At 43.1% G+C, this 16959-nt stretch overlaps 1 protein-coding gene across 4 annotated transcripts in view; it reads right to left on the bottom strand.

Moving 5' to 3' along the window:
• ESRRB (estrogen related receptor beta) overlaps nucleotides 1–5249 on the bottom strand; it is a 137147-nt gene extending 131898 nt beyond the window's left edge. For 3 of the 4 annotated variants that reach the window (XM_076345156.1, XM_076345157.1, XM_076345159.1), the window contains exon 1: nucleotides 5101–5249. Coding sequence is in view for 1 of the 4 variants with exons in the window: in XM_076345157.1 (XP_076201272.1) it covers nucleotides 5101–5102 (2 nt within the window). In the remaining 3 variants the exon portion in view is untranslated. The remainder of the gene's footprint in view (nucleotides 1–5100) is intronic. The other variant, XM_076345161.1, reaches the window with a different exon arrangement.
• Between the last annotated feature and the right edge of the window lie 11710 nt (nucleotides 5250–16959).

Raw genomic sequence — 16959 nt, 5'->3', positions numbered from 1 at the left:
ATTCCTACACTATTATAAAATCATTCTTTAAGTACTTGTGGCATGCATGGAGGACAAGAACACAGTAGCTTTCTACGTGGCTTGTGGAAAAGTTGAAAATCAGTTTTTAGTTCCCCAGTTCTTCATAAACTGTATATATGCCAGGCAAAGCTGCACTGAAATGCAGCCACCTTCAGGGTAAACAGCAGCAGGTCATTCATAGGATTCAGCATAGCACTGGAAAGGACAAAAAGAGGAGAAGGAAGAGTATTTTGCCTGAAAGGTCAGCAGGGGAGGTCTAAGTATAAACTGCTAGGCCATGGCCACAGCAGAATAGTGCAGGAGAGGAAAAGGCTGAGGTGAACAGAAAGAAAACTGGGATGGGAAGGAGAGGAAGGCAGGAAAAAATGTTACACAGTGTTCAGCTCAGCCACAGAAAACTCCTGTCTCAAACTGATCTGCTGTGGGTGCCAGTTATTAGAGGGAAAGAACACAATTATTATGTATTTCAAATGCATTTAATAAAGTACACTCTAGCTGACGGTGCTCTCCTCAGCAGGTCCAGGCACAGAGCACAAAGAGAAAGGGGCCTCACGCATTCACATCAGGTCACAGTTTTAAGTAATTTTTAAACTAGGGCAAGGTGCCAATTCTTACCTCAAGGTGCTGCACCCAGACAGACATGTCAGCAAACACACCAAGTTTGGTGTATACAGGATGACCATCAATACACATGCTCCAGAACCAAACAGTAACTTACTTTTTTAGCCAAAGTTTACCACTTTTGAGCTTCATCTCAACAAGAGTCACCAAGACCAAATTCAGACCTAGTGTGTAGGACAATGCCATTGAATATCATACTAGGAGTAAGCTAGCCTTCTATCTGCTTGTCTTACCAAAATCAGAAAGCCTTGTTGGTGGCTTGTACCAAACGTATTTAAAAAAAAAACAAAAAACAAAAAAGCAAAGTGGGGTAACTCTTGTTGCCAGAACAAAAAACTCTTGTTTTCAAGCTATGCACCCGTGTCACTGATTTGCAATTTTTGCCATGGGCGAACCAGCCATTTGGGATTTATTAAGACTGTTCTCTGTAGATCTTGGAGTACTTTTGATAGCAGCCATGTATCATTTTACATGCAGGGAAACTGAGGAACATGGAGATATGACTTGGCCATGTGTCAGAAGACAGCAGGTTTCTATCGCCGTTCCTTTTCAGGACCTCTTTACAGAAGAGAGGCAGGATCATGGCACAGTCTGGATTTTGTGCAGTTCACCTGCTGCACACAGATATTCTAAGTCCAAGCTAGGGGCAAAAAAGCCTACTGCCGGCTAGTTCACAACACACCAGGCCTTAGCAACACAGAGGTCCTCTGCTTGCTGCAGGCAGGCAGGCCTGCTCTTTTTCAGCAACAGCAGGGTCTACCCAAGCATGTATGATGAACTCATCACAAAAGCAATCAGGCATTAATTTGGTCAATCATTCCTGTGACAGCGAATACAGTTCTCCAACTAGACTATCTGACACAAGAGTCCAGCTAAACAGAAGGACAGAAAAAAATGCCTCAAAAGATACCAGTCTACAGAACAGAAGCAGAACAATTTAGATATCGACCTATCCATACTTCTTTCTCTCTTTTTTTCTTTTTTTAAGAAAAGGTTACCCAAGAGTTAAGTAGAACCAAAAATAAAATGCATTGAAAAAATAAATCGGGTCTTCCAGGCACTAATAACAGAAAGGCAGCCCACCCTCCAATCCTTCTCATTTAGAAGAGTATTTATTTGGAGTTTCTATTAGGCTGCGCATGCACTGCGTGTATCCTGCTTCACTAAAGAAGAGCCTTTTTGAAGCATCACTTGACTTTGTTTTAAATATCTCGCTACAGTTTCCATTTTAGCTCTGTGAGATGATTATTTTCTCTCACCAAACTGAAGTTATACAGCAGTTGAAAATGCTGATGGCTTAACTGGTTTCCTTCCCCCCCGCCCCCCCCCATAGCAGCCCTGAGGGGTTTTAACTCTTTCTGCAGCACTGAAATCCTGCTTTTGGAGTTCAATGTTTAACTCGCGCTGGGAGACTCATAAATATTCGGAGTCACTCTCTCCCTCTCTGTTTGATTAGGAAATGAGCCTTTAACTCAATGTAATCCCCAAGCCATTAACAAAAAAGCCCTCAACAGCTCCACTATTAGAATTTCACTCCTAACCCACAGAGGATTGAATTAGATTAACATAACTACCCGCAATCTGAGTTTATTTTCTGTGCCAGATAGAAATGTGTCTTCAGGAAAGGAAAAGAAGAGAGCGGGAGAGCAAGCATAGCATAATGAAATGTAAAAATAGAGAGATGAGAAATAGATGGACAGATGTACAGGTGAAGCGATAACAGAGGTAAGAGAGAGCAAGAGAGAGAGATAGCTACACAATCTTTAATAACTGGCTACTGGCTTTGGGGGGTTTATTCAGAAGGCCCCTAAAAACACAGAATTGTTTCAAGGAGAGTATTTTTTTCCTGCTGGTGTTTACTCCGTATTCTCAGGGATTTACAGCAAGACACCTGAGCATGCTGTACTCCAGACACCTGTGCAGCAGATTTGGCACAGGTTTTATTTATAATTCCCAAGAGATGTCATACTCAGCAATGAAAGGAGGGGCGTGAAGAAGAGAATCTGCATGTCAATCATTACTTTGCAGTCAAAGAAACAAATAAACTAGGATGAAACAAAAGATGTTTGTTGTTTGTTTTTTTAAGGAATGAAAAAAAAAATCATGCAACAGCCCTGTGACAAACTACACTGTGTAGAATAAGTCAGTCTGGAGGTTGATAGGTGCTTAGTCCACAAAACATGAAACATTAGTGAAGCAGAAACTAAACAACAAAGACTTCCTTCCACATAATGCATCAAAGTCTTCCCTCTAACCACAGATAACTCCCTCTCTCCAAATAAAAGTGGTCCTATAAACCATTCCTTGGTATGCTACAGGACAGTAGACACTTGGTTATTTTTTCCAAATGCAGTAATAAAAAGATACGGCAGGTTTAACAGGGGAAAAGACCCACGTGCAGTTGAAAGAGAAGGATAAAGTCCAGCAATTATGTGGACACAACTATTGAATAGTTCACACAAATTCTTGAGACTAAATCTTTTCTAGTTTTTTCTTTGGGAATGCTCGGGTTTCTGCAAAAATGTATAGTAAATGAGTTTTTGCAGGAATTCCCGAGCATAGTCATGCCGATATTTCTGTTTGTGTAGGGAAGAAAAAGATTCAATTTTTATTTTTCAAGCAATAAGATGTCTCCTGGCTTTCAATTTTTAGGGGGACCTCAGAGCAGCTATATGATAGATTCTTTGTTAGTTACAGAGTCAGCAATTTTATTTCTTTAATGCCTTTCAGAAAAACCTGCTCTCCTTTTATTACACAATAACGTTGCATTGTCACAGAGAGGCAATGAATGTAATATCATGCCAAAACAAACAGAAAAAGGACTTAAATAATTTAAATACATTCATTTTTAAGTAAAGCAAAAAGCCTTAATAATCAAAATGAAGCTTCCTATGATGAGAATGGTCAGGCTGACAGTTTTGTTTTATTCGGGGGGAGGGGAGCTTCATAGCAAGTGGTGTATTGTAATGATCATTTTGGGCATTATTTGTGTATGTAAATTCACCGCGTTTATCTATATTGTCCTAACAGCCTTCCTTATATCTAGAATTCTAGCTGAAAGATGGAATATTTATACCAATGGTTAAAAACTTAGAAAAAATTTGTAGTCAGTATTTTTTGTTCCTAGAACTTAAGTTAAAAACTTCGAGTATTATAAAATGTACATCAAAGAAATGCAGGATAAAGAACTAAAGAACTATTTGTCACCTTTCTACAGTCAGTCCAAGCAATTCAGCTATCATGTATTTCTTAGAACTTGATATTTTAACTGAGACAGCTCTCATTTTATTATTCTATTTTTATTAGACACTTGTTCCTCCAAATTATTTTAAGTTTAGCTTCATTTTATTTGTTGTTACTTTAAAAAATGGTAAATTGTGGGGGAAAAAAGTTTTTAGAACATATATTTCATGAGAAATCTATACTAAAAAACTTAACATACCGAAATTAAAAATTGTAATATTGGCATTTTGGGGAGTAGACATTATAAATACAAGAAATCAAGGAAATGTTTCTATACTTAAAAATAAATACAAAAACTAACTTTCGTAAAAGATATAACCCAAACCTCTGAGGCAAAAATATGAAACAAGAAAAAACTCTGTGTTTTGAAAAAAATGTTATGCTAAAAGCTATTAATAAGAAACAATTTCTAACTAATTATTGTCTTCCCTCTCTTCATATTCCTGTTACAAAAATACTCCAAAAATATATTATTGTTCAAACATTTTTCATTTTGGCTGCTTTAAAGCAAACAGCTCCTTGGCAATGAGAGAGGAAGTTCCTTCCTTGATTGCCACTGCGCCGACTTTGCAAAGACTTGCACCCCTCTTTTGTCATTGAAGTGACTTCAGTTGCTTTGGGACTTTTAAAATTAAAGAAACATCAACTGCTCAATGATAAATGCATTCAGTAAAAGCAAAATTTCATTTCATCTCCCTGCTAAGAGAAGGTTTGATATGAAGCTGGGGGGGTGGGTTTTTTAATAGAGGAAGGGGTGTCGCTTGGTTCTTTTAAGACAGGACTGCTGAAGTTTCCAGGTTTGCCTTTACCAGCATGGGATAAATAGCACCTGTCCTTGGTAAGCCCTTAAGCAGTTACGCTGTACATTGACCTTTTTGGAATGCCAGCAAACCTGACCGTTTCTGTTCCCAAAACAAAACTGTTCCACTCAAACTTTCATTTGCTTATTTCCAGAGGAAAAAGCCACTCTCAAATAGTGAAACCGCCCGATTTCTACAAAGTTCTGAACCAACTCCTCTCCTTGTGGGTCACACTGACCTTCCTTTGACAGTGTGAAAATAGAAAAAAACCATTATTACCTTTAACCATATTGAGAAGCTGCCATAATTTTTAGCCCAGATAAAAGGTTTGGTGCAGAGCAACATTTGGATCAAAAAAACCCAAAACAAAAACCAACCCCATAAATGCAATAAAAGGTAGAAGTTCACTACTTACATGCTGTGGGCTGAGAGATGAAGCTCGAGGCTGGAGTAGAATTTCCCTTGCCCTCAGGTGTTTCTAATTGCTGATTAAATATCTTTTGGTTCCGCCTGCACCAGCCGACAGTCCCCTCTGCGTCTCTGCCTCTCTTTGTGACTAGGACACAGTACTCCGAGTCCCAACCTATAAATAGATCTCAGCTCTGTGATTGATATAACAGGCAGCTGACAAAAAAAAAAAAAAAAAAAAAAAAAAAAAAGAAAGAAAGAAAGGGGGGGGGGAAAAAAAAGAAAAGAAATAACCAGGTCTTAAGCAAAGCAGCAAAAGCTGGGCTTTTAACTCTGCACTGTACCCAGGGAGGAGTCCCCCACAGTCACCCGTGGGCATCAGAAAGAGAAAGTGCAAGGCAATTACTTTCCCAGCAGCATTACAGCAACTTGAGGCATGTAAAGTGAGTGAACAAAATTCAATGCACAAAGAAGGAGAGGGAAAGCACAACTGGCAGACTGCATCCAACTCTTTAGCAATTTAACAAAAATAAATTGCATTTCAAAAACAAGTTGAGGATTCTGACAGAATGAGAGAGGAGTTCAGAGTTGAGTTCTGGGGGTTGGTCCAGGCGTGCTTGTATTTCTGCTGCAGAATAAACTAGGGCTAGTGGGTAGGTTAGCAATTTAACAGCTTGGCAGTCTACTTCGGGTCTCTGCCCACAAACACTATTTGATGAGGCTGTTCCTGAAAACAAAACTGAGGGCATTGATGGTACCTCCCCTATTGACTCAGCAGAAGTTACTTAGCTCTCAAGGACCTGAACCATCATTCCTGCTCAGGTCCTTGACTGCCAGGAGAAAACTGACAAGTTATAGATATCAGCACAGCTCTTTTGCAGAGGCTGAGCTGGGAGCCCACCATCTGGGCAATGACTTGAGAGAACGCATCAGGAATGCTTCTGCCCTGGTCCCCATTAATAGACATAGGGGTAGTGGTCCTGGATTTTTCCATATGTAACCTCTACAGGTTCTCCTGTTAGAGCTACTGCCGGGCAAGGCCAAAAGCTTTTCCAGGAGGCAGCTGGTTCTCCAAGCCTTCGCCAGCTCCTAGATATTCATGATCTCCAGTAGAACCTTAATGGCTATGCAGTTTTACAGCAAATGGACTCCAAGGCAAGGCAGGTCCTGATGAATACCATGGGAAGGGTGGGGAAGAAGAGGCAGAACCATAGGCAGAGAGAGGCAAAACAGCTTTCGCTACACTGCTACCTTTGGCAGTATCTCCTACAACCATCCCTAGCACCATGCTCAGCTCTGCAGGCAAAAGTACTAGGGCAGACAGAGTACCAGATCCACCAGCCTTCTTTTCAACATATTGCTAGGCTTGCTTGAGCTGAGATGGTAAAGAAACGCTGAACTCATAAAGAGCAGGATAAAATCCTCAGGCACCAAGCCCGTGCTGAACTCCATGGTTCTTTGGCTCAGTGGCTAACAGTACCTGAACTATTTAAGCTAGTTTAGGCATGTCTACACTGCACTGCAGCTGCTGCTCTTGCTGGAGTAAAGAAAGTTAGTTCAACAGGAGCAGCTATCCTAAAGCAAGGCAAGGACCCACCACATCATAGCCAAGGTCTCAGTTCACCTGCAGATATTGATTATGTGGAAAGATAAAGTCATTTCCTCTTTTTGGGCCAAACCTTGCTGCATGCATAATTCACCTTTTGTCAATATGCTCTGTGTCTAAGCTGGTAGGATTTAGTCAACGAGTTTTTCAAAAAAATGCCCTTCTCGCAGAACAGGGGCCTGAAGAAGCACTGGGCAAAGGCTCATGACATTTAGACATTTTCCTCAGTTGAGCTACTGCCCTGTGTGAAGTCTGGCTTGTCACTTTACCACTGCTGCATATCCCCCAGCTTTAAAAAAACAGAGATAACAATACTTAACACTGCACTTTAAAGCACTTTAATATCTACAGATGAAGACCTACAAATGAAGAGGGGGGAAAAAAGAAAAGTATCTGACAGGCTAAGCTCCAGTGTGGGAAAACACACTCAATTCCTTGCTGGATTCTGGTCTTTCACCTTCACCTAGTTGAATCAGATCTCAGATAAAAATTTCCTGACCAAACAAGGAAAATTTTGAATTTCTGCCCTCTCATTTGGGCTGGCTAGTACAAATGTTTTGGGCTTTAATATTGAGAACTGTAAAACATTTTACACTTCCCATCGCCATTGGAAGGAATTTTAGAAGCTCAGTACACAGAATAATCAGGCTGAGGCACGGCAGACCAAGGTCCCAAAACAGGGGCACCTAAATCAGTCACTTTCAAAAAATTCAGCCTTAACAAAGGCATAGTCACATAGATCCTGAGCATGCTACCACTGTTGGACTGTTCTTTGCCGTTCCATATTGCTGACTTCTAAAGTTCTTCAAATACTACTCCATCAAGCCTTGTGTTGTATAGAACAGCATCATCCCTGCCCCATTACATTGCCATGGGCCAAACTGAAGCCCAGGGAAACCCCATGATGTAGTCTAAATCACGAGGACACTTTGGGCACATCTCAGTCAGGTTGCTGGGAAGCTCTATTCAGTTCTCAGGTTCAGTGCTTATCATTGGCATTCCATATCCACAGCGGAGCAAGACCTAGGCATGCATTTGTCCCCCATCCTTCCACTTTCTGGAAGGATGAAGGGATGAGGACTTGCCAGCATGCCACAGTTAGCTAGTATGGATGAACCTTGAATGGAGTCAGCATTCGTCCATCCTTTCTCTCTGCCTTTAGACAACAGGATGTATGACCTTAGTTGCTCCTCACTGTGGTACCCAGCAATCCAGGGAAGACCTGCTTTAGGTAAAACTTCAAACACAAGTCCCCTACCCCCACTGCCAGCACCCCTGTTCACAAACACCTCTTAATTCCAGCCTCCAGACTCAGGGTGAGGCAGGGAAAGAATCCAACAGTAGAGGCCCTAAGACTGAATGCCCACTTCAAAACACTGCAAAAAAGAAAGCCAAAAGATTTCAAAAGCACCCTCAGATACATTAAAAAAAAAACAAACAACCCACAAACAAACAAAAAAGATCAATGTCAGTGACTTGTAGACTGTATAAAGGCTCAACTCTTTCCTTGAGGCACCCAAGTAGAAGACATTGTGAAGTGCAAGTGCAGCTTTACAGTCTTTTCTACCTGTTGTTTGGGAAGGTATTTTCTTAAACGCCTCTTGCTAGGGCCACTTTCATCATAAGCGTGTATTTCAGTCTCAGATTCTCAAGTCTATGGTGGAGGTAAAATTTCAGTGCTTAATTTTCTTCAAACACAAAGAGTCTGAGCTTTGCACATACAAATCTGGGCAGAATTTGCTCAGCTGCATACAAGCTATTACAGAAGAATGCAAAATATACTTTCCTTCTAATGACAAAAACAACCAAAAATTCACAGCTACCCTTTTTCGATAGGGACACAGCAAAATCAATTGAAGCTTGAAAATACTGGTCCAGTCAATGGAATCTTCCAATTTCTCCCACCTGCACATTAAACCACACAGATAATCTTTGTCCCTTCTCCCGTGAGCCTCAAGATGCTTCTGTGCACATTTGATTTATGTGCCATAAGTTTAGAGCTCAGAACCACTGCTGCTTTTATATCAGGAAATGCAGGTATGAATATGTGTTTTAAAAGATAAACTGAAAGTCAGCTCTGCAGTTTCCAAGGCTAGCCACAAACTAAGAAGAATAATTGTAACACACAACAAAAAATTTCTTTGACGGAGTCACGCTACTTTGAAAGAGTCTCACAAACCCAAAATTCCAGGACAGCTGTGTTAGTGCCCTGCTGGATTTAGTGGGGTGTGAATTGTACAGATTTAAAACAGGGACTAAAACACAAAAAAAGATACTATAAAATGATAACTCTTTTCACATAAAGGAAATGAACATCAAAAAAACCCCTCTTCCAAGACTGTGAAAATAAAAAGATAAGGAATAAAAGATAAACAAAAGGAAAAGTTTGAGTAGCAACACTCTTCTGGAAGCTTGGCACACATAGTATGACTCTTAGATGTGATTTAACAGGTAGTTAAATATCATGTATCATGCATTTTGATACAAAGCATGTACTCTGAAAAACAGCAAATGCTCAAGAGGGAAACGCTGCTATTATTTTTCCTTATTTGATTTTAATGCTGCAAACTTCATATTACTTCAATGTTCTTTTTCTGTGCCACCAATATCCATAGCAGGATATTTTTTGGCACATGCTGAACCCAAAGTCTATACGTCTGCATCCAGTTCTTTCCTGTACCCTCCAGGATGGTGCATGCCATGCTGCCATGTCAAGTCTGTCATCACCAAGGAAAGTCACACTGCTCAGTTAATACACCTGTAAACTGTGTTCCTTCTTTAGCTCCTATATATTTTATTATTTTTCAGGAATGTGAAAATTACTAAGATTTTAACAGAAGTCCCCTACCAGATTTAGCCGTTCTAGCTAAAGATGTTACCAACCTCCAGTTGCCTGCCAGCTGGAGATTAGGACTCCAAAAGCTCTTTGGCAGAAGGGAACCTGCAAAAACTTTCTAAACAGCTTCAAGCTAAGCATGTCAGGTTAGAACTAAGGAACTTTCCTGGATTAGGCAGCACCCAAATCTATTCTTCCATTTTCAGAGCTGTGGGCAGAGAAAAGTCTTCACCTGGCATAGCTATTTGCAGAGTTACACTGTGGAGAGGCACCATCTGTGGCTGCTCAGCAGAGGTTATGCCATTGGCTTTAACAAGAACAAGAGCAAGCACAGAAGAATGCTACTCTCTCTTGTTTTTCTGAGTCCACCAGTAATAACAATGCACTAATGAAAAATAGCTTGGCCTGAGCAACAAGACACACACCAGAGTGCATTCAGAGACTATCCAGAATGAGCATTCAGTTCTACACATACACACAGAAATAAAATCTGTAAGGATTTAACTAAAGCCTGCAAGCACTATGACAATCATATGCTGCATTACATTTAAACACGCAACCTCTGCCAGTCTATCACATACAGTATGGTAACACAGTCCCTTCTATCCTTACCTCATTTAGATCCCTCCTAAACTTCCACTTCTACTGCAGAGCCTTTGCCTAAAAGGGCTTCTGTGTTTACACCCAGCAAAAAGCAATGAAACAGAGTTCTTGGATGTACTCCTGCCTAAATTGTGTAACCATAATATTCTCTTGCTGGAAACCACCATCATCATCTTCCAGTCACACGCTGCAACGCGTTTCCCCAACGTTGGGCTGTCAATTCCATCTTTTGGGGCAGGCACCTTTTGCACTTTGAACTTATTGTGGATGCTTTGCAGAAACTCATTGCTGTTGTTGTACCACTTGTTTAGGACCTTGTTTAGCACCAGCAAGTCCACACCTGTGCTGGCTGGGCATTAACTGTGCACTCAGACAAATCTCAAAGCAGCCCTGCAGCCTACTAAGGTCAGCTTCAAGCAAGAGATACTGTTTCATGTTCTCAGTGACCTTGGCCGTGGTGGGGACGAAGAGGAAGCATGGTAACTGTCATAATAAAGCCTGTAGCAATTTTGATAGCAGGAGAAGGAGGACAAAGCAAGATTTAAACCAGTTCTGGTGCCAGATCAAATAGGGACCAGGATTGCCAGAAACAGGTTCCCCTTGGGTTCTTGTTTTGTGTTTAATTCAGATTCCTTCAGACAACTTCTACAAAACCCAAACAACTACATTATAACCACAGATGGGCCTAACCATGATGCCTGGCTCCAGATCTAAACTTCTTACAGCCAGACTGTTAGCTCAGCTCCCCAGAAAAATCATCACTGTTTTCCAAAGGCGTGTGTCGGGGGGTTATTACCACTCCCTCTTCTCCTCTCCAAGGAGAGGCTCCATATTCTTTGATTGTGTGTCTTGCTCAATTAAAAGATATTTTAAAAAAGAAAGTGAAGGCAAATAACTGATGAAGTTCCTCAAAGGAAGGGGATGTTCCTGGCTGCAGACACCCAGATGAGGAATAAGCCTTTCCAGGAGAAGCCCTTTGTGTACAAGCTGAGGGGTTTCAGGGCTGCTCGCCTGCCTCCATCCCCACTGAGGACATGCCTGCAGGTCAGCACAACCCAGCAGAGCTCTCGGAGGAAAGCGAGGTGCCATGCAAGTTCCTCAGCCTCTTAAGCAAGGAATAAGTAAAGAGAAATTCTGCAGTGTGTCCCTCGTGAACCCCCTCCAAAGCAACACCACTGATCTCCTGTCCTGCCTCGTCTCCCAGCCAAGTTAACTGTGTCTGAAGAGCCCTTACTCCTGCCCTGAGGTTGGGACTCTCACTGGTCTGAAGGAGAAGGCACAGCTCTCACCCCCGTCAAAATACCATCAGCCAAGTGTCACTCGGCGTATCTGCATCAGGTGTCTGTGGTGAGGTTCTGGCTGCAGGGTGGCTGCAGAGCGGCCTCTGTGAGGAGAGGCCAGGGCTGCTCCATGGTGGACACAGACGGTTCCAATGGACCCACCACAGGGCACAGCTGAGCCCCTCAGCCAAGATGGTGGCGCCTGGGGGAAAACATGTTTAAGAAAGGACAGAAAACACCACACAGGCAGTAAGGACTGAGCAACAGCCCTGTGTGCACGCAGGTCAGAGCAGAGGGAGGGAAGGAGGCACTCCAGGTGCTGGAACAGACAGTCCCCTACAGAGACCGTGATGGAGCAGGTGGATATTTCCTGAAGGAACTGCAGCTCGCAGCTGGCCAAGGTCAGCCCACCACAGTAAGTGTTTTTAACCACAACAGGTTAAAAAAAAAAATCTGCTTCATTCAGTAGCTCTCCCTCTGCACCCGAGATCCAGGCAAGCAAGTGCTCCCAGCCAGGTGATCTCTGGCGTGATGCCGCCAGGGCTCCTGTGCCAGGCAGGATACACCACAAAGATGGGTAGAAGGAGACCGGCCACCAAAAATAACCCTGAACAGTACTGGAAACTGTCTTGTTACAACGGGAGAGACTGTTCTCCCACACAGATCACACCAAAACCCTACCTACAACTCCTGACTGATGAAGGAATTAAACCACCTGATTTGGGAGGCACTTGAGGGCACACATGACTTTCACAGACATAGTGATGTGTATGCAGATGCCTGCCTCAATTCCCTTGCTGGCAGTGAAGTTCTGCCACCATAATATCGCTCCCTTACTGTGGGTAAAACAAACACGAAATGGCAGGCTAAACATTACCCTCACAGAAGCCTCTCCAGCACATAAAGCTATGGCAAGGTTCACCTGCACCCCAAGGGGAACTGGGATCTGCATTTCCAGCTAACACCTCTCAGATCTGTGCCATCTAAAAATCACTTCTGAGCCCACTCTGTGGCTGCCAGGCCCTTGGCAGAGAGCTGTAAGCCCTTGTAATGTGTTGAACAGGCACAGACCCAGGTAAAATCCCCCCCTCCTTTGCCTCTCTTTCTTCAGGCTAACTATAGCAAGTTCTGCTGAACTTTGGCTCAGCTTCATCTTAGCAATAAGTGAGGTGGTTTCCCCCTCTTCACTGTGATTCTGCTGCAGTCTCCTTGGCCTCCTCACCTCATCACCTCAAGTCCTTCTTCATTCCAGTGCTGCCAGTCACCTCTGTAAGCTCTCCCAACTCAGACCCTTCCTGCCCTGCAGCCTGGAGCACCTCAAAACTCAGAGCATTTCCTCTCCCAGAGAGTGGAGAGAGGGAAGGGGAAAAGGGCAGGAGCTTTTTCTTTAAATGTAGTTACCCATATTTGCAAGAAAGAAGGGGTTTGCAAAAGGATTTAGTGTTCCCTTCCTCTACTCCCCAGGCAGTCAGAAACTCAGCTCCCTGGCACTGAGCTCATCCCAGATGAAGGAGCAAGGCTACAGCACACACAGAGAGGGGACAAGCTGCAGGGTCCATCTGTGTTGCTGCTGAGCTTTGTTTCAGTCACTCAGGATTTGGTCTGAGGATGCTTTGCACTGAGAGGACGTGAAGGAAGGGCCACACACGGTCCCAGAAGAGAGGTGGCAGTGCCAGGATAATGTGGCCGGTGCTCAGGCAAGCGCACTGCAACTGCCCCCTCAGCCAGCTGGAGCTACGTGCTGCCAGCCAACAGCCCGTCAGGCTGAGAAGGAGCCAAAAACCCAACAGTTTCCCTACCGACAGTCTTGGCATGTGCCACAGACAGCATCCCCCCTTGCAATGCCTCTGAGGCCCTGGTGGGGAGCATGCAGTGCCTGCCCTCCACGCTCCTCGAAGAGCTATGGGCCACTCCTGGGCACAAAGGTGCCCTGCAGTACACCACAGATAGTCAAAGCTGCTGGAACCTGAGCTGGAGATCAGGTATAGCACAGTCTATAGCAAGCTATATTGTCCTCCATCCTCCCCTCATCCTCCTCCCCACCCGCCACCTTCCCCCTGTAAAAAGATGTTGCATTCACTGAGGCTTAACAGTGAGGGGGGGGGAAGGGGGAAATCTGACAAATTCTTAACCTCAAGTGGATTTACCCAAGGCCCCTTGGAAACAGCTGCTTGAGGAAGGTTTCTGTCGAGTCCGTGTTTCAGATGCAGACATTTGGTTGCTCAGTCCCTTGCTGCCGCTTTAGTCTGTGCTCTTGCCACACCTGGACCTGTCCTCTCCTGGAATAACCAGTCTCTTCAATCACTTCTGCCTAGGGCCCTGCTGCTGCTGGGAGGTGAGGCCCAGCTCCTCGCCAGTCCCCTCCCTCGAGGAATGTGTCATGGGCATGGCCTCACACCCACTTGCTCACACACGGCCTAACTGCGACTCCCCGCTAAGCACAGAGAGGAGGAAGATCTAAAGCAATCACAGTAGCTTCTTCCCTGACATGCCACGTACCACGCAGCTCTCCTGTGCTCACAAGCTTGGGGAAAAAAAAAACAACCCAACCCACCACGAAATCACAACCTTTCTTTAGCACCTCTGTGCAACATTAAGCTCTGTGCAAGAAGTGGTGGATTCAGCCCTTTGCGTCTTTGCGAGGCAGGGCTGTGGCATCAGAGCACTTCACAGCCACGTAACAGAAACTCCAGGAGAAGCAGCCTCATTTTTATGTCACACAGCAAATAAGGGTATGTTAGCAAAACAGAGCTATACAGGGCTACTTCAGCATGCTCTGAATGAGCTGTTTTGGTTTTTGGCAGAAAGATAGCCTCATTCATATGGACTTTATATCCAGATGAGAACCAGGCTATATTAATTCAAATGGAAAGCACCATGAGATTGTATCTGAGCTGAGTTATCACTGCGTGGTGCTCTCCTGTGCCCTGTAAATACACCTTAAGTAGCATAGACAAGAACAGAACCTTTCTCTCTTGAACAGATCATATGCTTTGCCATGAGATCCTGGGATTCATTCATCTGTTGAAACCCCATGGAAACTTGCAGGACAGACTGCCTTCTGCTCTTTGGGAAGCCCGTTCTCCAGAGTTGTTGTGCTACATCTGCGTCATTCTTCCAGAGAAGTTTTTTTGCCACATTATCAGATGACACAATTCACATCTTTAAAGTTGTAGAAACAGGATGTTAGAAAACATATAGCCTGTGGAAATTTTTTCATGTCTCCTTCTTAAGTTTCCAAAGAAAACACCTTATGTTTAAAAAAAGTTATTTTATTCTTCACTTTCTCATTGGTCACTAGCTCTCATCCAGGCAGAAAGCAAGGCTCTAATTTGGAGGCAGGTGGCCTGTTGGTCATAACCATAGGGCATTTCATATTTCTTGGCTGTATCAGCAAATTCCCCAAGAAAACACTTTCCTAAAGCTTGATCATTCTTTTATGAAATTTAACAAAAAGCTGAGTTTTGGAGGAATTATTTGGAGTCTTCTATGTTAACTACTATTGGTCTGAATGGTGGCGGTAATTTGGAGAAATTGTTACTCACTCCAGAAAACTTTAATCAAAGACCAAACAAGCAAACAAGACTTGACACTGAAAGCCACAATATCAGGAAGCAGCCCCCTGCCCTGAACTGCTCATTGATTCCCTCCTTCAAAGGTGATTTCTTCAGCCAGGTTCTCCATAAATGCAAACTCTTGTTTCATCTCCTTCTTCAGAATGTGTGTCTGTGCAGAGAAACTGCTTCTGCATTGCCACATTATGCTTGCGAAATGTTACCTGTTCCCCTTGCAAACGTTGTTAAGTGAGTGAGTCATGAAGAGCCTCAGTGGTCCACGTAATGGCAAGACTGCAAACAAAACCCATTCAGCCATTACCTATATTTTGTGGTACAGAGCAAGCAAAAAGTAAGGAAGTTCCGTGACAAAAATGCCATTAAGGCTGTGCCATGACAGAGATGACTACATAGTTACTGTTCATCTCGGAGTTAGCTTGTGTTTCCAGATGCCTCATAAATGATAATTTTTACTACAACTAATTACAGACACACTGTGGTGACTCCCCAGCCAGACTTGTAACTCTTTTATGTTATTGTTGTTGTTGTTGTTACAAGCAGCGTTCAGAACCTGCGCCCTTTGACACTAAACACTGCGCATATCTAAATATGCAAATATGGTCTCTACTGCAAATACTTTGTAATTTGAGGGCTGGTCCGCATCATTTTTGTATAAATGTAACTATCCCACTTCACAGGAACGATTTTATAAGAATACTGCACCGAACAAAGTTATATAACTATAACCACATTTACGTTAGTCTAGATTACATCTCCAAAGAAGCTATGCTGAACTAAGTATGTCATACCAAAGTAATATTCATGCCAGAACTGTACCAGTTTAACTATACTGGGATCCAAAATCACAGTGAAACCAGTACTCAGAACTGTCTGAGACTAATGCGATGAAAACTGGGGCACACATAAGCTAGAGGGCAGGACATACAATCAGTACGGACATCAGCAATTTCATATCTGCACCTCAATTTACCTCTGGAAAGAATCTTCTACTGAAAATTTTGGGTGTGCATTGGCTTCTCAGGTACCTGAAACAAAGATGCCTTGTTTCCAATAGCTTTCTCTGTTGTGTTTGACTGGCTTTTTAACTGTATTATACTGAGGCTGCAATATTGCTCACCTCCTATTAAATTCCAGGGAATCTACATGCATTAGCGGTATTATGAATGTCCAGAAAGAAGGAAGCTCATGCCTTACTAGTCACTAGAGAATCTACGAGAGACACTGACCAACCAATGGATCCTCTGATGTACACACAGTAAGATGTGAGCCTCAGCTGAACTCTTCTGTAATTGGGGCATTTGGACAGTCCCTGTCCCATGTGGATTTCCTGGACTCTTATTAGAGTGAGCTCATTCTGCAGTCTTTCCCTAAGGGATAATAATAAGGTCTTCCTCCTCTACCTGTCACCTATTTCATGAAAATTACGTGAACTTAATACCTTTCAGACTTCTGACTGGGTGCAAAATGTGTTTGAAATTAGATAACAGGTTCAAAAGTTACACAAACTCACCCAGTGCAATCACATACGCAGTATTCTCTTAGAAAAGCAGACCTAACAATAAATCCAAGTTAAACTGACAAGGCATTTTTCTAAGAAACACAATGTTGCAATATAATCTGTATTTCATTTTCTTTAAAAAAAACAAAACAAAAACAACCAAAAAAACCAACCAAAAATCCCCACCCCACTTTTAAACCAAAAAGAGCTGGATCTGAAATCAGGAGCCCTCACCTGTCCGGTGCTCAGCTTCATCCTGCTTCACTCTTCTTGTGCTGCCATACCTCTCCTTGCTGATAAGCATAACCCACCTTGACCATGCTCTGCCTTACATGCAGCATAGGAAGAGGGCAGGCAAGGGCTCTGTGAGTGCTCCTGGATTCTATGACTGGTGGCAGATTTAGGAACAACAGTTTCCTTGGCCCCCAGCAGATGTGCGCGGGCTGACAGCGATCTTTCACATGCTGA

This window comes from Aptenodytes patagonicus, chromosome 7 (genome assembly GCF_965638725.1).
Source record: "Aptenodytes patagonicus chromosome 7, bAptPat1.pri.cur, whole genome shotgun sequence".
NCBI classification, from domain to species: domain Eukaryota; kingdom Metazoa; phylum Chordata; class Aves; order Sphenisciformes; family Spheniscidae; genus Aptenodytes; species Aptenodytes patagonicus.
The sequence above is the reverse complement of the archived record's forward strand: the minus strand, read 5'-3'. Positions and strand labels throughout refer to the sequence as shown.